The following is a 22,936-nucleotide window of genomic DNA, read 5'->3' as shown; positions in this document are numbered from 1 at the left end:
CTGTCGCTATCGCCACCTTCGCCATCGTCGCCGCCGCCACCTTCGCCACATCCTCCCCCCTCCTTCTTCCTCGTCATCTTCTTCTTCCTCTCATCTTCTTCCTCCTTCTCTTCTTCTTTTTTCTCATATTTTTTCATGATCTTATCCAAGTGAAATCAAACAATGGAATTTGATTTTCCAACCCTACCTATTTTCCACAACTAATTTTCCATGGATTTCATATTCCATGGAAAGTGACTTTCCATGAAATCAAACATACCCTAAATGTCAATCTTATTGTGCTTATGGTACTACACTAACAATACTTCCCTATGTTAATGGAAATTCTAAAAGGACCGGAGTACCCTTTACTTGCGGACATCACAATCATTTGCAAGGTTACTTCGATCAAACTCAGTGATTAAATGGCGTCTTAAGTAAACTAGTAGTTCACAAGAAAGGACAAAATCAAGAGCATCTACGTATATATAAAGCTTAGAAAGGTACAACAAAGCGTACAAGGACATTTATGTCACTTCAAATCTAATGTAAAATAAAATAAAACTATGCCTTCTTTGTCCTCGTGAGTTGGGTTTTCCTATATAACATTGTTACCCTTGATCACAAAATGCAGGAGAAGAGAAGAGAAAACATCTGTGTAAGAGAAAGAGAAAGAGAGAGAGAGATGGGTAACAGTCTTAGGTGTTGCTTGGCTTGTGTTCTTCCATGTGGAGCTCTAGATGTGATCAGGATCGTCCATTTGAATGGATTAGTAGAAGAGATAACACGTCCAATTTCAGCAAAAGAGGTTCTAGAAGCCAACCCAAACCATGTCTTGAGCAAACCATGCACTCAATCTATGGTTCAACATCGAATTCTGATTATTTCTCCAGAATCCGATCTCAAAAGGGGTAGTATATATTTTCTAATTCCATCCTCGTCCCTACCAGAAAAAAAGAGAATAAGTAGCAACAAGTCCTCCAAGAAGATCAAAACCACTACTCATGTTCCACACAACGATTCTTCTTCTCTAAATTTAAATAAAAAAGTTCTCTCAGAAAACAAGACTTCACATCGAGATCGTCGGAGCGGCCGAGTCAAGGTTTGGAGGCCTCACCTTCATAGCATTTCAGAAGATTCATGACCTTTTTTTTTTTGGCTGGAATCTGACATACTCAGGCCAGATGGAAGAATACAAATAATGTGTCTGGGGAATTGACTTGATTCATTAAATTTCAAGTGGGGGTATTTTTTTTTGTTTTTAAAATGTTTGTGGGAATATTTAATTGTGGATAAAATGTACTTTATTTTTCCCCTTTAAAAGTTATTACTTACAACTCATAAGAATTGTGTAAGATTTGGAGTTTTCCTTCAGATAAAATAATTTTTTTGTTGGGAAATTGAACTTTTCGATTTGCTCAAAAGTAAAAAAGAAAGAGAAAGTGAGAAACTCGTTCTATACTATTCTCTACTTCTACTAATCTTTAACTCCTTTTTATTTTTATTTTAAAGCTGTGTTAATATTTTCAAGTCACACCAAGGCACGTACTCTGAATGCTAAATTGTTAATTTGGTAAATGTTGGGTTAGATGTCTTGAAATAAGGGAAAATATGATATTTTTAAATTTTGGAAGAGTTGATTTGGGATTGGGAAAGGAATCATTATATAATTTAGGGTTGTAATCATTTTCAATATTAGTCAACTTCTTTATCCCTCATTCACGGGCCTCAACTTAGTTGAATCATGTACATCTTGTGTTTTATTCACATACTTCGCTTGATTTACCTTGAAAATTATTTTGATTATTCATCTATAAGAGTTTATTTGTGTTGATAACCATTTATCTCAAAAGATCGATCTGTTGGAGAAGGGGAGAACAACGAATATAAGAAGATTACGGGGCTTGATTGGGGTATGAGACACTTGAGAGTGGAGGAAAATATACACTCAACACTCCCCACGACCCATAAGGAAGGAAAGATTTGAATCCGTAATATATACGAACCTAACATTTTGATACCATGTTGATAACCATTTACTTCAAAAGACTGGTCTTTAGAAACTGGGAGTGCAATTAATATAAGAGGATTACGAGGCTTGACTAGTATATGACACCCAAGAGTGGAGGAAAATCTACACTCAACACTTTAAAATCTATATCGTCTTGAGAAAAATTGATATCATGTGATTAAAGGAACAACTAATAGAAAGTTTGGTTAGGCTTTTTTTTTTTTTAGAACTATGATTACGATTTAGTGTCCCAATCAATTTCACAGGTCTTAGGCTAATTTTATTTTAGTTTTTCCATCAATTTTAATTGACTTGACTATCTTAATGCAAGCCTTATCACTAGGCAATGGAAGGGTCTATGTTCTTTGATCCACATTTATTGTTTAATAAAGAGAATTCATTTTAAATGGTCAAACAAACATTCTTAAAATAATCATTAATCATTTAATCCGAACCATTTAAGTCTTAGACAACTCCTTCCAATGATCATCAACAAAAATTCACTACACTTGTGCTAACTTTGACCTGATATTAAGACCTACTAATTACAACATTGTCTTGTATGATTTTTAATAGTTCTTATTGGGTTATGTCTTCTATTCTTCTATATGGAGATTGTCGTGGATTCAAATCAAATATTTTGATGATTCGTTAACAACCCGTTTAATTAGTAATGTGTGGGGTTTCCCCACCATTATCGGGGGTCCGGGGGCGAAGCCCTCGGGCAAAATATTGGGCCCATTTGGTTTGATTTTGGATCTGATCCGTTTAACCTCTTTGTAACCCTAAGTATATAAAAGGTAAGAGATGAAACCCGAAAGAGTGTGAGAAATATACGAGAGACAGAGAGAAATTGTAACCTAATTTTTCTTTAGTTAATGTAGTGAAATCGTCATTTTTCGTCCGTATTCGATGCTTTGACCAAACCACATATATCTTGTGTAATTCTTGTGTTCTTGTTGATTTTATACTTCGGATCATAGGGTTATTTTCTAACAATTCTTGTTAGAGAAAAATATATATCGTTTTTTTTTTTTTTGTTTTTTTTTTTGTTGATAATGTAAGGTATCCCACATCCCTTTTGGGATATGGACTAATCTCTACGATTGCATGTCCGATCCCACGAAAGTTTCTTTACTTGCAATAGAATAAGTTAAGAGGTTACCCAATTTCGAACACATGATTAGAAGAATTGTGAAAGCGAAATATCATAGCCTCATTCTTGGAGAAGAGGGATGATGAATATCAAGATCCAACTTTCTTCCCTCTGGTAGTATACCTGCGTATGAATCTACTCTAACAATCAAGTCAATTAATAACTAGACGTAATAGTCGTAGAGCTTTAAAGAAAATTATGTCCTTTTTCCTTCAATGGCGCCCCATTTTATAATGAAACTAATTGTTTGTGTATTTATCGATATGGTTGGTATGTCTTGAATTGTTCTTTTTCTAACAAATCATGATTGCACATGTGCACCTTTGTTAGGTGTCCTAAACATTGTGTTGGTCTTGCCTCTTGATTGTTTGTTTTTGTCCTCGTTGTGCCAGGTTCTCATGTCTACATTGCGTATGTCAAATATTCTTTTTAATCAAAGCAAACTTAAACAGTATATCAGAGTTCTACGAGAGTCGGGAGCTTGTATACGGAGTCGACTTATGGTAACAAACAACACACTTGAAAAAAGTTGGGATTGTCTCAGATTGGATCCTTTTTGTACCCATATGGGATGTGCAAATTGTTCTGCTTTGAGTAGAATTTTGATTCGTATCCCAATGTAACATGTGTCACTAGAAGATGGTTCTTATTTTATTTCATCTCGACAATTCATATATTTATTGGCCAATGGCTATATTTATGCTCACAAAAGTGTGTAATATTCAATAACAAGTCAGGATATTATTTTGGGAAGTAAAAGAAATCTGTTTTTTGTTTATTATAAGGAGAGGAAGTAAATGGTTTTGAGTCTATATAAAGAATTGATAGAAAACCGAGAGTTCTGATTTTAATTAAGCTTGACAATTACTTAAATATATAGAGAAGTAAACTTAATTTCATAGTCAAGAAATGTCCATCACCTTAGTATAGTAACTTAGGCTTCTCTTGTTCTTTTTCATTTTTATTTACTTGGAACAAATGTGGGAAGCTTAATAATAATAGGTTGAGATGGTAAAGAGGAAAAAGGAGAGAGAGAGAGAGAGAGTTGGTAGTATTGGTTGTTGGATCGAGGACTCAACTCCTACACTTGTTTTTATATAATACTCATTAAAAAAAATGGAATCCTCCCATATAAATCCAAAGTTTTGAAAACGCGATCTCTACATGTTACGACAAATAAATGCTGGAGAAAGCTGGCACTTCCCCTCAAACCTATATTTTCTCTCACTCTTCTTCACATGGACCATCCCCCCCCCCACCCCACAACAATGTGTTTTTCTATATATTTATTCAAATTCTCTTCCTTAACTCAGTTACTTATAAAATAGTAATAATAATAATCTTTTACCAATAGACCTCAAACCAAGGTGTTACATCTTCTCTCCTAAAGTTGAAATAAAGCTCTCCTGAATTTTTTTTTTTTTTTCCAATTTAGTCACAAATTCTATTTCTAAATGATAAGGATTGTATAAATTTTACAAGAGTACAAGAGGTTGGATACAAAGTATCCAATGTCATTCAAATTTATTTATTTTTAAAAGCCAAAAATACCTCCACACTTACAATGGCGTGAGGGGGAGATGTTGAGGGTTTTATGGAGATGTGCAGTTGTGTATCCATAGAAAAAAGAACTATGATTCTGTGTCCATGCCACATCAGCTGAGTATTGACGGAGTGAAAACTTTCTAATTAGAAAATCATTATTCTTTCTTTTTTGGAGATATATTTTCTTATATTTGATGAGATAGCGTTTTATAAAAATATATCCTTCAAAAATTTAAAATTATCCCCAGACAACAAGATTTTCGTTTTTCCTCTAATCTCAACCGCTTGTGGTGAATCTCAAACATTAAATAGATAGTAGAGATCAGAGGGAAAAAAAAATGAAAAATTTCCTAGAGATCAGAACTTCTTATTCTAGGGATTAATTTAAAACACTCTACCTTGTATATTTGAGGAAAAAACTTTGAAGCAGTTATCTACTTCAAAATTTTGGTATAACCTTCTCTATTAGATTACACATGGCATTTCTAAGGAGGTATTTCAAATTTTAATGGAAATGTAGGGGTGTGAAATAAATACAAAATGCCACATGTCTTGATTCGAGGAGGGTTTCTTCAAAATTTTGAAGGGCCTGATCATTTCAAAGCCAGACTCTATATTTGAAAAGTTGGAGGGTGGCCATAAGATGATTATTGAGACCTGTGCAAAATATCATTTAGGACAAATAGTTGTCAACTTTGAGGTCTTGGGTTGAATGACCTCTTCCCGGAGGAAGACCTGGTGAATGTTTCCTTTCTCTCTCCCTCTCTCTCTTTTTCTAGTTTTTCAGACCATAACAAACATATTTTTTTTTCACTAAGCTTGGAAAATTATTATTATTTGAGGATCAAATATGTCTTTGATTATATTTCATCATCGATGCAGCACATGTTTGGTATGCCCCAACCCTTTTCTTAATTTTCATAATTTTGACTTCCAATTCGGTTATGATCTCTCAATATTATTTTAAGCTTCAACTTTAAGCTTGGTGAATGGATTTGAATAAACCTTTGAAGTATGCAATCGATTGATCCCTCTTTTTATTTGTTAAATGCTTAACCAAATCTATCAACCTGTCTATCCAACTGTACATCAAGTCATCTCATCATGAAGATCACCGTCATCAAAAATTGGTACATACCAACGTTACAAACTATATTAAAGACAACCTTAAATTAGCATTTAAACGAGGGGTTCAAATTCTTCAAATTCAAGTCAAGTTTTAGTGAAGTAAAGTACGTTAGAATGGATTGAAATTTGTATGGATTTGTCTTTGAGACATGGACAATTTAATTACTATAACATAGGATACTCTAAAATGTTAAGCACATGGGCCTACACGCGGGAATATAAACAAAGAAATAAAGCAACAAGTAGTTTAATTACTTGACCCTCACAAATTGATACACTTTCACTTATTCTCTTCATGAATGTTTGTCATTCTTACAACAATAAACAGAGGAACTGTTTATAACTCTGTATGAGATGGGTGGCCTACGGTAGGTATTTCATTGTTGACACATCATTGTCAACCTTCAATACATTGAATGATTAAATATTTCTAATTGTTCAGGTAGAGAAGATAAACACTACTAGACAAGACAACATATTTCCTTCTACACTTTACAAAAAAAAAATTGCCTAAACAAATCTCTCCATTGAAATTTCCCATGTTGCATCATCATGTGCTTCATGTCACATGTTATGAATCAAAACATCTCTACTGTCCTCCACTGGATGCATGGATTGATTCATGTATCTTGCTCTTTTTGTGGCTTGTTGTTGCACAATGAGTACTGAAGACATGCCCCTGAAATGGGCTGGGCAAGCATGTCTCCGACAATTCCCAACTCTGGGCACTCAATCCACTCCTTGAGCCCAGTTAAGAATTTCGAGTCTTTTCTTTGGTGTCTCCCCACAATCAAAAGTTCGTAATCTTCACTCATGCCTCTGATCATAGTGTCAAGCCCCTCCCCATCTTTCACCACTTCATCTCTATACCTTATGTGGTTGTTGCCCACAATGTTTCGCTTAATCTCGTTGACCATGTCGCTATGAAGCTTTCTGTCCATAGCATTATCACAACTAAATGCAATGAGTTGGATTACTGTGAGGCTTACATGTTGATGTCTCGCTATTCGTACACCATACGCTAGTGTTTCCCCATCATCAGTCCCACCTATCAAGAGGACAGCAACGCGATGATGTTTGGCGTCCTAGGACTGATATGGTTCCACTTAGTACATTACGGTCCACTAGGATCCCCACAGAACAAGGTGCTTTGTCGAGGATGTTTTGGTTCAACATTCTTATGGCATGAATTGCTGATCCCACATTGCCATCAATAGCCCATTGCCTATGAAATGGGATGATCACCATGTTCACCCTCTTATTTAATGCAATGTTGCAGACATCATCATGTATGGTTGCAAAATGTGCAACAGCCATGAAGGGTTCAATGGTGACTAAACCTCGGTTGTTCAACTCGTATTGTCGGAAAGCATTGACGATAGTGTTGGAGGAGCTAAACAAGAGGGTACTCTGGGGTTGTGGGGGATCAAGATAGGTGTGGAGCGGCCTCTGAGTTCAGTGAGTTGTAGGACGATGATATTGATGGGGCTCACGTCAGTGGCATTAGAGACTTCGAGAAGGTTGATGATAGTAGGGACATTGTCTTCCTTGTGAACGCAGACAAGTAAGCGGAGTTCATCATCATATATGGCATGTTGGATTGTTGTCCTCTTGGAGGACAAGTATCTCTCTGTTGTGGATCATAGAGAGTGCTCAGCAAAGGTGCTATAATTGCAGTTACTATTATCACTGCAATAACGACGATAGAGAATACTTCCTCATTCAAGATCTGTTATAGTAAGTCGCCAAGTCATGAAAAAGTTGTCTAATTAAGTCTGAATTTTGTGTTGGTGTCGTGATGTGTGTGTGTGTGTGAGAGAGAGAGAGAGAGATAGAGACAGTATAGTACTACCCCGGTGTCCTTAAAAATGTTCAAAACTGTAAGCTCAACTATTCCTTTGGCGTTGAACATGAGGCCGAGCACAAAAGCTTCTTTGAGGGGAAAGCCAAAATAGAGAGAAGAAAACATCACTGCAGCAAACTTTACGAGGACAGCGAAAATGACGATAACCCCCAAGATCCATGAAGCTCGTAATCGAATAGAAGATAAATTTGTCTTCATCCCACTGACAGCAAGGTAAGTTGGGAAGATAATACCACAAACAAAGGAATCAAGCTTAGTTACTAAGGCTTCTCCCAACGGCGGCCCGTCTGGTACAGATAATCCCAAAATCAATGGGCCTAAGATAATTTGTTGACCTATGGTATCACTGACAAATCCAGACAACAAAATGGCTAAAAAAATGGCGATTATATGGAACTCATCCAGAGAATTCCGTTTGGGAGTCTTTGTAATCAACCATAACATTGCTGGTCGGATGAGAAAAACAATGAAGGCCACCATTCCAATACATGAAACTAGCCCCCATACCGATCCGATTATATTACCTTTGTTATTTGTCAGGGAAAGAAACACGGCTGTCATGGAGATACCAATTATGTCTGATATCATAGCTGAAGATACTGCATGGCGTCCAAGATCGGTGTTCAAGATCTTGAGCTCGGTAAGGGGTACAGCTATGACAACGAAGGATGTTGCAGACATAGCTGAAGCTACGGAGGGAAGACAGGTATACTGATAAACCTATAAAGAAGGCCTTCTGTCCGGAATGCTTTACCATGAAAGAGTCCATTTTCACCCCAATCACAAATTCGAAGAACATTAGGCCTAATTCTGCCACTACATCTATTACATTTTTGTTGATTAGGGGGAATGACTTTGATGGAAAGCCTTTGACATGCCCTAGAAGTGAAGGCCCAAGGATTATACCAGTCTAGTCATTCATCAAGATTATAGATAAATCATTAGCATGACATGCTTATCATTTGATCCCAAAACTGAAAAAGACATGCTTTGCTTTGATGATGATGATGTATGTAGCGTGAATCTTGTACCCATACATCAGAATTGACTAACAAGCCAACCTATGTATGTTTCCCGCTAAATGTCTTGTATCGTCTACCCCAGGGAATTGATCTATATATATGTGGTGAGATACATATATAATCTATGGATTTGAGCATGCTTTCAATATGCATGTAGCAATTGATCAATCCTGTGGGGGGCATTCAACGCCCAATGTGTACGAATGATTTTTGGAGTGTATATTTTTATTAATGACATTATAAATCCTAGCAAATCTATTATGAATGGGGTGCTTTACCAAGTAGAGCAATCCAGAAGCCAAAATTACATTGCCATACGGTGTTTTTAAAAATATTTTGTATATCGGTCATGTTATCATCCTTTAATTTTAATTTTGATAAATTTCTTTATCAAACATGGTATATGTTGTACTTGTCCTTAAAAATATATTTTTTACTTCCGCTTCGAATAAGTGTTCATGATTCATGAAAAGGGTACAAAATAAATTTTAATAAATGCAGCTACATCTTCTAATATATTTAATAAACATAAGATGATTGTACTTGGCATTAAAATTTAATAAACATAAGATATATAGGGAGTAATATTGGCTTCTTGTTGTTAAGGTTTGTGGAGCCTGATAATACTGGTGATCAACAAGGAGGTATTGTAAATCAGATCACGCCTTCACGCTGGTCGAGTTTTCTCTTCATAGTGGAATCGGTGTGATCCATAGACATACTTCAATCTTGAGGGAACCACGGAAAAATATGTGTTTATATGCATGATTTGTGTTTTGTTTCGATTGTTCCTATTTTTCTCAACAATTGTACATTCTCTAAATTAACAATTCTTGCAAAAATGATTGAACTTGGCACTAAAAATTTTGATAAGGTCACCGACCAACACCAAGGGTATTCAATTAAAGAAAAGGAGCTTACGATGATCTGTGAAACAGCAGATGACTGTCGAAGAGGCTTGAGGCAGAAATGAGTTGCTTGGAAGACAATGACAAATGTAGAGAGCTGAAGCATTAGGAGAGGTGCACAGTCATCCCCATAAAATATACCTTTTGAGTAAATCAAATTCGATCCTGAATATTGGCACAGCACTGCTGTGCTATTTCCCATTGCTCGTTTCTCCATATCTCGTGTCTATCTATGTCTTTGCAAGTTACATGAAGAAAGAATAAGAGAGATAAACAGACAGAATAGTGTCTCTCTCATATAGAGAAATGGATAAAGGAGAAATAGGACCTTGTCAAGTCAATTATAGTATATTTTCTTGTTGTAACGTTTATTAAGGCTGACCACAACAATTAATTTCGGTAACAGTTTATTATGGTCAGAAGACCATATTTTGGGAGTCTTAACATGATCATGGTCATGATATGGTTAAAGTCTTAGATTTTACTTTTAAACATGGACTCTGGAAACTTCAGGAATAAAGTACTACGAGGATTTGCTTGCTCTCTTACAAATCCAACTCACTCGTAATAAGGGTGGCAATTCTTAACGTGAAACACCTTCCCTACTAATGTAGTAAGATTTTAAGTCTTACTAAGGGTGATTTTGCCCAAATGGATAACAACATCAACAATCCAACACTACAACCCTAAGTTTTATCGAGAAACTCAAGGTGAGCCAAAGGACCCTTAGTAAGGCTAGTCGGACTCATTCTTAAAACGACCCACCTCAAGAGGATTTAAAAATGACCCAAAATTAATGGGTTTGAATTGAGCTTAATCATATTTGTCTATTAATCTGGTCATGTCTAGGTCAGAGATATCAAAGTATCTCTAACAATGTTCTCTACAATAAAGAGTGTATTTTGTCAATATCTAACAAATATTATTGTAACTAGTCCAAGTTTTGGTGGGCGCTCCAACAAACTTAACAAATCTTTCATTAATTAAAAATTGACTCAAATCTTAATAAGAGTCGTGACCTCACATTTTGGAATTCAAAAACATGATTTGACGCTACATGCTTCTAGAGAACGAAATTCTAAGAACTTTGAAAAAAAAGAAATTACCGTTTATAATTTTAAATTTTGGGAGTTTGGTAACCGTCCATTTCTACACTTTGGATCTGGCTAAAAAATTAAATATTTTTTTGTGTGAATAAGAGTTTTTCCATAAAATCTAGAAAGATGTTGTGATCGATTGTCAATGTGATAATCCATGTGCCCAATCCTAATAAGATTTGAATCTTACTAAGTTAATAAGTAAAGTATTTTTTATGTTTTTATATTATATTTTTAATAATAATGAGTCAAAGAAACTCATTAGATATAACAAGTCTTTGTCTTGATTTCCATGTTCATTACTTCAGCATTTGACTGTAAAGAGTCTGTTGGACCCAATTTTTGTAGTTTGGTTCTTTATAATAAAGAGGATGTTGGAGTTGCTCTCAGCCCGTTTAATCCTATTTTTGACTCATTCAATTATCGTGTCGTGTTGATCAATGTTGAACCTAATCCATATATAATGCATATAGATGATGAAATATCTGGACTATTAAGGAGTTTTTGTCTTTTATTTTTTTTCTCCATAAATGACTCCTTATAGTAAGGGGTTCTTTCACTTTAATCAGCAGTGTTCACGAATTATACTGTTAGCCTGAACACAGCACAAACCTAAACCATTGCAATCCCTAATTCATATTTTTAACGATTATTAGAGGTAGGAGCGGAGGCGCGGAGCCAAGATTTTGTCTTCCGGGGGTGAGAGGGAGGGAGGGAGGGAGGGAGGGAGGGGGAGGGGTAGATTTCTAACATGTGGTCTTGTTGACATAAAAAATACTAAATTACTATAAACTCCTTCAAAATTTAAAAATATTATGTGAGGGGAAAAATTCCTTGATGATCTTAAAATCTTTTGATTTATAAGTAGCTCCTTCAAATTTACAAAATTCTGAGGAGGCAAAGTCCTTAAAAAATCTTAAGAAATTTTAATTTATATGAATGACTCCTTTCAAAGTTTAAAATATTCTTTGGGGGACAGTTTAAAATTCTGTGGCAGCAAAGTGTCTAAAGATCCTAAAAATGTTAAATTTTAAGTGACTCATTTAAAGTTTGAGAAACTCTAGCAGTGCCACTGTAAATCCACCCCTAATTAGAATCAAATACACAGTCGAGAAAAGAGGAAAGATACAAATTGCCTAAAGATTTATGGGGATTTTCTTCAAATTAATACAGACTAGAATTCGCCCGTGCCTATGACAAACATCCTCTCTAGGAGTTAAGGAAGTAAAAGAAAAAAAATAATAAAATGGGAGGAGTATTATTAAAAAAATATTTGATGTTGAAAATGAAAAAGAAGAAATATAGTAGAGTTAGAGGAGTACTATTGAAAAAGAGAAGGGAGTGGAGGGAGGAAGAGAGTAAATACATTAAAGTTGAAAGGGCAAAAGGGAAAAGTAAAGTGAGTTCACAATAGATGATAGGACATTTATCCGACACAAGTGGTCTCTACTGTTGTATTTTATTATATAAATTTCCTTGAAAATCCGTAATATCTTAATAACATGTTTGATGGAGAGCCTCAACCATTTAATCATAGTTTTACAACTTAGAAACTCTACTTGAAAGGAATACAACAAACCAAGTCAATTTGATGTTTTGTGAGTTGACTTGGATGAGCCAAACAATTTTTTTTTTTTTTTGATAAGTATGAGCCAAACAAAAATTAGTTAAGTTTATAAAGTATTTTTTTAGAATTTTAAAATAAAATAATAATATTTATATTTTGTTCTCAATGAATTTTGGGGTGCCATCTTGAAATTTATTCAAGTCGACTCGGACTTTGAAATTGACTCCACCAGTTTTAAAATTATGCTACTCTCTTTCTCATATTTTTCTAGTGCATTCAAATTGTGAAAAAAAAAAAAAAAATTCCCTTGTTTTACATAGGCTTTCGTTGTATTAAATAGGAGTGCATATGGTTTGGATTTGTGGCAAAATCAAAATCGAACCAAACATGATTGATTCTACAAATTTAGAATCGAATCAATCCAATTACCCTATAGAACCGAACCAATCTAAATCAACATTGGTTTTGATCGATTCTCGATTTTCATACTCATTATTTTCAATAGTAAAATTAAAATAGTTAAAACTTAAAACTAAACAAAATAAATATTAAATAAAGCATCACACGCAATAATACATCAAAAATAAAAATCATGAAAAAAAAAAATTAGAAAAAAAAATAAAAAAGTCAATATATTATAATAAATATAAAAATTGGTTCGGTTCTGTTATATCCCTAATCTAGAACCGAACCAAATCAATCCATTTTTTTTTAACAATGGGTCTTTTTTACTCCCTTGTTTTAATACATAGGTGTCATAGTAATTGTACTATAAAAATCTAGCATTTTTTAGACACCAAAATATTCTTGAACAAGCTTGTTAACCAAGATAATTCAATTTATCACATGGATTTGTATAAAACCTCCATTAGAATCCCCTATTTGAACCCAATTTTTTTCAATTTCCTCTAAGAGTATGTTTGATTGCACATGGAAAATAGGGTGGAAAATCAATTTCCATGGAAAATGACATTTTTCAAGTGTTTGATTGCACATGGAAATGGAAATTCATTCTCCACCCCATTCAAAAAGTCCACTAAATCATGGAATTCACTTTCCCACCCATATGGGTGGGAAAATAAAATCCACCCATATTTTCCATCATCAATTCTTCCCTACCACCACCACCACCACCATTACACTAACCTCGCAGTCGTCGTCATCATCGCCGTTGTCACCATCGTCGTTGCCGTCGGCTCCTTCTCCGACCACCTTCTCTCTCTCTCTTCTTCTCCATCCCTCACCACCTCCGCCACCACTACCGCCACGTTCTCCCCCCATTTTCCTCACTTACCTCCGTTGTCGTCACCGTCGCCGTCGCCACTGTCACCGTCGCCGCATCCTCCCCCTCCCCCTCCCTCTTCCTCGTCATCTTCTTCTTCCTCTCCCTCTCCTCTCATCTTCTTCCTCCTTCTCCTCTTCTTCTTTTTTCTCATATTTTTTCCATGATTTTATCCAAGTGAAATCAAACAATGGAATTGATTTTCCAACCCTACCTATTTTCCACAACTAATTTTTCATGGATTTCAAATTCCATGGAAAGTGACTTTCCATGCAATCAAACATATCCTAAGTAGAATGTTCTTACACTTCCATTACTCTAGTCCTTCCCATCAATAGTGTCTTCCCTAAAGGCTTAATAAAATAGAAACAATTAAAATGGTAAATATCTGATTTAGTTCAAACATACTTCCTGACTTATTTTGGTCACAAATATGAACGAAGAACAGATAAGAAATAATTTTTAAAAAAACTATTAAACAGCGAAGAATCTCTCAACTTTCTGATAAAACTGAAACAGCATTAGTATAACTTTCCATTCACTTAGAAGCACAATCTCTCTCAGAGAGGCAAGGAAATAGAGGAAAAAAATGATTAATGAAATTCTTTAAAAACAAATAACAGTGTAAATTGCTAAATTGCTCCAATTTTTATTTGTTGAACAGTAAAAAAGAGACATTAAGAAACACAGTACAGAAATTAAAAAAAAAAAAACTACAATTGTTTCCACTTTAAACAAATAAAAAAACAGTATCTTTGAGAAAAATAAAAACAATTATCACAAAAGAAGTGTTTGGTTGTTACTTGTTACCACCACTGATGAACAAGAACTCCACTCTCTCTAAGAGAAGAAAACAGCTCCAAGCACTGATCATAGGTCTTTACATACTTAGAACTCCTCTCTCCAGGGCAGCATTTCTGCCATCTATTGTAATGGCATTCAAGAAATAACTCATCAATCAAATAAATCGCTCCAGTCTCAAATAACCTTGGAATTAAATCGAACTCGGTCCCTTCCACATCCATCTTCATCACCACGAAATCCTTCTCGGAAACCGTATTCTTCAACCAATTTGCAAAATCAAAACCCTGAATCTTATCCACATCACCAACAAAACTTGTGGCTGATTGAACGGGTCTAATTCGACCCATCCCTCTGCCTTTAAATTCAATTTTCTGTCCTGGGTCGTGGTTAATTTCAAAGAACAAAGTCTCATTCCTCACCCACGCAGCATATGGCAAGAGATTGACACCCTTCTTTTTTTTGTATTCTTCATGAAATGTTTTATCAGCCTCAATAGCATAGATTTCAAAGGTCTTATTTTGTTTTGGGTATTGTTTCTTGAACCAACCACCTATGCTCGATCCATAGCTACGAGCGCCAACATCGACGTACACATACTTCCGCTTGAAGCTTATGTCAGTCATGGAGGAGAGATACTTTATGTTCTTTATGTTCCTCTTCAACGTAATCCAAGGCTTCAATGGCTCCTCTGGTATCAGTAGCTCTGCTTTCTGTATCAATTCCTGCTTATAACCAGGAACAGATCTCTTATTCATCGAATTTCCATCCATCCCAATTTCTTTAATCAGAACAATCTCACGGATAGACGGCATGGAAGGATCTGGACCGTCGATATCGCGTGATTGAACCAATCTACAGCAATTGAACAAACCAATAAAAGAATTGAAACTATACATATCTTTCACTGAAGCTGTATGAACAACCAAAAATCCTTTGGGTTTAAGAGTTCTTCCAATCTCAGAAGCAAATTCAACCGGTCGAACCGATCGATCAAGTCCTCCACCACCGGAGAACACGAAATCAAAAGTATCATCATCGAACGGTTGACGGAAAGCCTGGCCTGATCGAACCAACGGAGAGGATGATTTCTTCGAAATGCCGATTGAATCGGGGACACCAATCTCTTTCAAAGCAAAAACATCTTGCCCCAATGGGGTTTCGACGCATAGAGCTTTCGAATTGGGAGAAAGGTAACCTTCAGCCATCAGATCTTGGAACAAAGATGAGTAGAAATCGACAATCTTCCTCCATTCTTTGCTGGTCCAGAGATCAAGATGAGTGGATCCAGAAGAAGATCCTTCTCCGGAGACGGCCGAGGCTCCGATACTAACACGAGCACCGGCGAAGTTTAGGTTTTCCGGGATAGAGAAGAAGCAAAAGTCGCCGGCATCACAAGATCCGCCTCTGATGGTAACTACGTAAGCAAATCGAAGGACGAGAACCGAAACACAGAACAAAAGCACTCGAACAAGAAGATTTTTAACCAAGCTTGATTTCCCATTTGTAGGCTCCATGACTGTAAGAGATTGAAACCTTAGGAGAGAGAAATTGATATAGGGAGTGAAACTGTAAACCTAGCGAGAGCAGAAACGAGCAGAGGTATGGTTAGCACCAATTAGGGTTCTTGGGGAGTTAGAGAAGGAGTAGAAGCTAAAATAGAGGGGATAACTAAGGGCCAAATGGGAATCCATGTATTTCGTTCCGTCCCCTGTTTTTTCTCTCATGAGTTCTGCGTCGACTCCATCTCTCTCTCTCTCTCACACAAAACTCTCTCTTTCTGGTTTTCTTTCGTTATGGTTAGGGCAGAGAAGGAAGAAGAGGAGAGCGAAAAGGGCCGTTATACAGAGAAAGTGCAAACAAGCCCGGAACAGGTTCGTACTTGACACGCGGTTCTTGGATTCCCTTACGAGGGTAGCTTTTTTTCCTTAAAATATCGAAAATGCCCTTCGGATATTCGAGCCGAATTGGCAAATTTCTTGAAAATATTTACAGCCAGTTCTAAGACAGCAAATTTGGTCCGCTGACCCGTTACAATCCATTAAATCCGGGTCCTACTCGTCTCGTCTCGTCCAGCTCCGATACCGAGTCGTCTCGGACGAATTTTTCGATACATTTAAGACGTCTTGTGAGACATTTCGATTTCGGATGAGTTTAAAAACTATGCCGTACTAGTCATGATTTTAAATCTAGTCTAGACCTTTTTTTTTAAGTATTTATTTTTTAAATAAAATATAATTTTATTATTAAACATCTTCTAATCTATCTTATTTTCTAAAAAGAAATTATATTGATCTTTGTATAAATATCTATGAATAAATAATTGTAAGTGGAATTAAACGGTTTATCTCATCCACGGCAAGTTGACTTGTCCCAGACAACTCAGTCTCGTCCATAAACAATATAAGATGTCAAATCAAGTATGAAATCATGGTTGAAATAGGACCTAACCAAACCAATATGCTATTATATTTTATATACTATACATTTTAGATTATGATTTCATATTAAAATAAAGTGTAATGATTTTTTGTCACCTCTGATGTAGTATGTGCTAGAAGCATAAATTCTTTTTCTTGGGATACGAAACTGCATATATTTATGGGGATATATAGTTGTGCATCCCAAGTGAAAAATCTATGGTTATTGGCTATGCCATGTTAGGAGATGTCAGAAAATTACAACTCTAAAATAAATTATTAGATACATTATAAAAGGGTTAGCTTCTAAAGGTTCATGATTCATGAAAAATGACTCAAGAGAAAACATAGAATCTCTACAATTAAAATCTGATGAATGAGATGTATCCTTGAGATTTTTGTTATCTGGATACATATAAAATTTGGATTTCATGTTTACATTGTTAAGATCATGTGTTTTCTCATGAGTCATTTTTCATAACTTTATCGATACCAATCCATTATAAAATAATAAGTTTACTCTCATTTCAATTCATTTCTTAATTAATATGGAGATTAGATCATTATTCCCTATTTTGCTGAAAAATATTGTTAAACGACTATAAACAATCACAAAAGTGGATGGATTTATATTTTTAAAAAGTTTAAAAATGAACTTACACTCAATCTGAGTCTAATGGGGTTGGATTTGAGCTTAGTCATTTAGGTTCAATGGGTTTTGGGGATGGTTTAGGCTATGGTTTGTCTCTTTAAAACTACCTTAATATAAGTCCTTCAATTTAGGGATAATGATATTAACAATATTAAAATGGAATGGCACATGATATGACATTGCTAGCCTTTGCTCAATTATTAATGCTTCATATATTTATTACCAATTGAATGCGTGAAGTTTTAAGATTGGAAGATTTCAAATAAAAAATTATTTCAAATGGATAAGAACGAAGGGCTTAAGAGCGTAATGTGTACGTAATCGTATTTCTTTTGGATTTTTAGAATGGAGCACCTAATCAAGTCATTTTCTACATGGCCTGCAAGCCAATGTATTTAATTTCTAATAAAAGAGTGCCACATAGACACCAAATCTTGCTTTTGGAAGATGACAACTCTTTAGAGATACTCTTAATTTTTTTTTTTTTTTTTTTTTAATAATGATTTTCTGATGCCCCCTCTGACATAAGCCCCTTGACGTGGTATGCATTAGAATCATAGATCTTTTTTCCTCAGGATACACAACTGCACATATTTATGAGAATTTACAGTTGTACATCCCGAGGAAAAAAGATCTATATGGTTCTAGCACATGCCACATCAAAGAGCATATGGGAGTGTATGTCAAAGGGGGCGTAAAAAAAATCACGACTTTATTTATTTATTTATGAATATTTGAGATACTCATCCACCCCTTGAGCTCTCTTGTAAAAAAAAAAATTGCATTTTTTAGAATAACTTCTTTAATCTTTGTTTTGGTATAAGATTTTCATTTACTTTCTACAATGTAACTAATTACCTAATTTTGTATAAAGTCATCCTAGAGTGACCGTCAAGGACAATGCATTCAAAATTGAGCTGGCGTGGAGGTGTGATGTTTTTCACTCGTATCTCAAGGAAAACATCTATGATTCTGTACACACCTCTACATCTGTCACTTTAGAATAAAACAACTAAAGTTTCTATGTTAGATGATTTTGGAAAATAAATTAAGGGTTAGGATTGTCAATAGACGGGTTTAAGTTGGGTTTGGACAACTCTTAACCTAGTCCTAAAGAGGTGGGCTATATCTTAGATAAGTACAAAACTCTCATTGTCTGTAAGTCGATTAAGCCCAAGAATGATTGTGTCAAGCTTAGGTTATTTAGGCTTATTTTTAGTCCTATAAAGTATAAAATATAAATTTCACGCACATCTTAAAGTAATTTCGAGCCATTTGATACTACATTCATCTAAAAACAATTTCAAAATCATAGTTGAGAATATAATGGTTAGAGATGAGAGTAAATTCATTGCTTTAAAATATGCTTTAATTATTTTTTGTTATAATAAAATTATACTTCTAACTATATAAATTTACATATATGCATATTATAGCAATGGATTAGGTTAGGATGAAGTAGATTGAGCTTTGTTTGACAAGTCATGCTAGATTGACATTAAGATTTTCACATCTTGACATGAAAGTAGATAAGATAGTGAATTGATAAAGATAGCATGTGCATGAAGGCCAAATATATAGTCCTATCAAGGGTTAAGATAGTGAATTTTTTGAGAAAATTAAAAGAGTTTTAATAAAGAAATTAAATTGACCTGTATTTCACGGTAGATATCAAGAAAAAAAAAAAAAAAAGAAGATTTGTATTTGATTATTTTTATTAAACTATTTAAATATAATTTGAAAACATAATTTCTGTTAGAGTCGTGATTTTGAATTATAAAATATATTTGGGTTCATCTTTTCTATTATTAGAATCAAATTATCGTATTAATTTGATGTGTTCCCATACTTTTTGGATACAAAGCTTCGCATCAAACTCACTTGACACAAGGTTCAATTATTTATCATAATGGCATTTTTGTAAATAAACGAAGTAATAGGAGCATTTAGGAATTAGATATGGTTAGGAACGCCTCAGTTAAGAAGTGGGCCCCAGCATGAGTAGATAGTGATCCGATTCTCTCGTGACGATTTAGTGGGCATAGCTGGCGCTGACTCATTATTATTTATGATCCCATTTTCGAACATATATAATAATTGAAATTCTATTTATTAACTGTCATTTATCTCTTAAATAAAATAAAAAAAAGCAAAATAAGCTTTGGTCCTTTTCCCGTGTGGCTTTGATGGACGACAAGATGGGCCCACTACTTCTTTAATTAGTTCCAGAAGATCCACGAAATGCAGAAATCTCTCCCCGGGGATAACGGCCCATTGACATAGTTACCCAAACCCAACTGAATTACAGCTTTTTACACGGTCCACTTTAGGGCCCACAGATGAATTTGTTATTGCTGAAAACTGGCAATCCAATGATGTATTAACCGTTTGATCACATGGGTTGGTTAGATGGTCAAACTGTTCATCCGACACAATGATGACCAACTGCTTTAAACTGTTCAAAAAGAATGAACCTTTACAACTATAAGGTTTGAATTACGCGGCTGATTTGGCTGAATCCTTGACCAACTGTAAAGAGATGTATCATCAAGTGATATTAATTATTTAGTTGTTTATGATGGTTACTATTGCCACACCAAATGTGTACAATTCTTTGGTGATTTACATAAGAATGGATATGGCATTAGTAAAAGCTGGTGTGACAATAACATATATCTTGTTTATTTATATGGATAGGTTAGTTGCACAGTACTAAGTACTTGTTGCACATCAATCTTAAAAAATAAATTTCTTTTTATAACTTTTATTCTGACTTACTAATTGCACTTCATTAGGGTTATTCACCTTTTCATAATTTTGTCTTCTCCACTTGTGTAAATTGTAAACATACTTGTTATATGATTAAGTATTTCTTATAAAAATTATTTGAATCAATAATAATTTATGTAAAGATGTCAACTTAGGTAAGTCGGTAAAGATGCATGGAGAATGTTGATCCCTCAACCTAGTTTAAACCCCATTGAACCCACTTTCATGTGCTGACATCTAACCACCTTTCTAGCCTAACAAAATAATAATAATAATAATAATAATTTATGTGAGTATGATTACAAATGAAGGAGAATGAAAAACAAAGGAGTGCAATATTTTTATTTTGAGTGCAATCATCTAAATGAAGTGCAAAGGAAAATTGTTAAGTAATGGAGTGCAATAGGTAGTGGGTGGTGTGCAACTACTCAATCCCTTAGTTATATGTTAATTTTGGTGTTTTCATAAGAAGTAAAGGCATTGATTCGACTTACACTAGGGCATGGTATTACAAAAGGAAGCTAACCGAGGATATCGAAAAGTCAAGAATATATTCTTTTTGAGTCATTGTCGAAGTAGTTAATAATTTGGTTATTCATGATAAAATGATCAAACTCATCTGTCTTATATGAACACCCTTTGGTAATAAGTAAATAAAGTACCTACTTCTAGATAGAGATGTCAATGGATCATATCATTCTTGAAATTTAAACTATTTGGTGTTTGGATCGATGACTTAGATTTTGATAAGGATTCGATTTGATGAGATTTCAATTTGAAATTTTATTGAATTGGATCCAAATTCACCATGTCTCGATCCGATAAACTATTGGAAATTATATTATATGTTTATTCAAATATATAAAATTTATTTAGATTTTGTATGTCAAATCGGGTTTAGTCTAATCTGATTATTATTGTATTGAGTTTGAATCTTAATATTGAGATCTGATAAAAACCTGATCCGTTACGATCCCAATTCGATAGTTATGAGATTAGTTCTAGATCCAATCTGATCATTATTGAATTGGTACCAAATCAACCTGATCTCATTCAAATCCGATCCATGGACAACCCAACTTGTAGATAAACGAGTCACTCCTAGTATATAAATTTTAAAAAATACCCATTATTTTTAAAAATAAAAATAAAAATCACATCATCTAATAAAGTAGAAAGCTAATTAATTTTGATAAGTGGTGCTTCGATGAAGTTTCCAAAGGGCAAGTTGACATTCCAATTCCCAAAAGAATAAAACAGCAGTAGGGACATGTTAGTCCCCACTCCCCATTAGCCTGTCGTATCGTTTTCCCTTAAAATACTATATGTCCCATCTACTAATTATGAGCATCAGACCGACTCCTCCACCATAAGTATAAAATCCAAAATACAAAATCCAACCACATTAACTATATAATAACAAACGTTCTATTTGATGTTGAAGTCCGTTTGTCGCATGTTAATATAATTACCCTATCTAGGCCTTGCTTAGAGCACTAACATGGGCCTAGCCCAACTCATCTACGCCCAGACCATAGATAGCTTCACTGAGTTTGAGAGAGATAATTTTTGATAGCTTACTTTTATCATTTATGAGATGTCCTAAACCAGATATCAAATCACATCTTTATTGGATTGAGTCTTTAATATAACCCATAACCCAAATAATTGATTTGGATCTTTAGTTATTATTGGAAGTATTTTGGGCCTTACCTGGTGCACTCACCTAGTTTACATAACATGGGTATGGTTTAAAAGGGACCTAGAATGTTATATTATTAGAGTCGTGATAATCTGACTATCTCATGTGGCATACTCAATCGACTACCCTGATGTGACAAGTTCAGGAATGGTAGATCTGTGCTCCTTGGGATGCATAATTCCCTTGAGATACACTTTTTTATGGGGAAGTGTAGCTGTGTATCCCGAGGAGGATAGATCAATGGTTCTCAAACTTGGCATGTCAGGGTAGTAGATTGAGTATGCTACGTGGGGTATCACGATTCATATTTTTAAGAGGAACTGAATTTCCATGTCCAATTAAAAATGGAAATTGCTAGCCTCAACCCACGGTTCTCCATCAACAGGGCTGTTGGGATGTTAGGGATTCCCAAGAAAAAGTATATCCCTAAGAAACATGTGCCAATCTCTAGAAGATTCAAATTGATCTCGAGAAAATCTGTGTTTTTCGTTAAATCCTATCGCTTATGTTGATGGAGAGCCTCAACCATGGGTTGAGACTAGAAAAGTCCATTAAAAATAAATATATTACAATGTGTCACCTAGGTCATAGGATACCCATAAAAGGGCTATTCTAAACCAAAGCCGATCCATTGGGTGATATTGGGAGACAATTTCCAATGGCTAAACCTGAATCCAATATCCTCAGTGTTGGTTTTGGCCTTGTAAAAGACAAAGATCAAGTTTGATATCTTGTGTGTTCGACTCGAACCCACTAATGCTGTGTATGGATCGAGAGAAATGGAGAGAAGAGAAAATAAATGAGTTTCTCTCCATTTCTCTTGTTTGGATTGTTAAGTGGGGAGAGAAGAGAAAAGAATTGAAGAGAAGAGGAGAGAAAAAAATAATATTATAGTTTTCTTTCTCTCCAAAAGTGGAGAGATACCCTTATAAAATATTATACAATTCCAACTTTGCCCCTAAATCTCTTTTAAGATATTTTAAAATTTCAAAGTTGTCTCAAGTTCTCTCCTGTCAATCCAAACATGGTGGAG

At 34.8% G+C, this 22,936-nt stretch overlaps 2 protein-coding genes and 1 pseudogene across 2 annotated transcripts; 1 reads left to right on the top strand and 2 right to left on the bottom strand.

The window, feature by feature from the left end:
- The first annotated feature begins 589 nt into the window (after positions 1 to 589).
- LOC147399419 (uncharacterized) lies at positions 590 to 1,539 on the top strand. The gene has a single exon (XM_086446596.1). It carries the CDS (start codon positions 608 to 610, stop codon positions 1,121 to 1,123), a length of 516 nt encoding a protein of 171 aa, XP_086302722.1. The 5' UTR covers positions 590 to 607; the 3' UTR covers positions 1,124 to 1,539.
- A 4,677-nt stretch (positions 1,540 to 6,216) lies between these two features.
- Positions 6,217 to 8,319, bottom strand: LOC147399418 (cation/H(+) antiporter 15 pseudogene; annotated as a pseudogene).
- A 5,869-nt stretch (positions 8,320 to 14,188) lies between these two features.
- LOC147399417 (methyltransferase) lies at positions 14,189 to 16,227 on the bottom strand. The gene has a single exon (XM_086444778.1). The coding sequence runs from the start codon at positions 15,875 to 15,877 to the stop codon at positions 14,366 to 14,368; it is 1,512 nt and encodes a 503-aa protein (XP_086300904.1). The 5' UTR covers positions 15,878 to 16,227; the 3' UTR covers positions 14,189 to 14,365.
- Between the last annotated feature and the right edge of the window lie 6,709 nt (positions 16,228 to 22,936).

Source organism: Akebia trifoliata, chromosome 6 (assembly GCF_017979445.1).
Source record: "Akebia trifoliata isolate Shusen 1 chromosome 6, ASM1797944v1, whole genome shotgun sequence".
Taxonomy (NCBI): domain Eukaryota; kingdom Viridiplantae; phylum Streptophyta; class Magnoliopsida; order Ranunculales; family Lardizabalaceae; genus Akebia; species Akebia trifoliata.
Note: the sequence above shows the minus strand (reverse complement) of the source record. Positions and strands in the feature narration are given on the sequence as shown.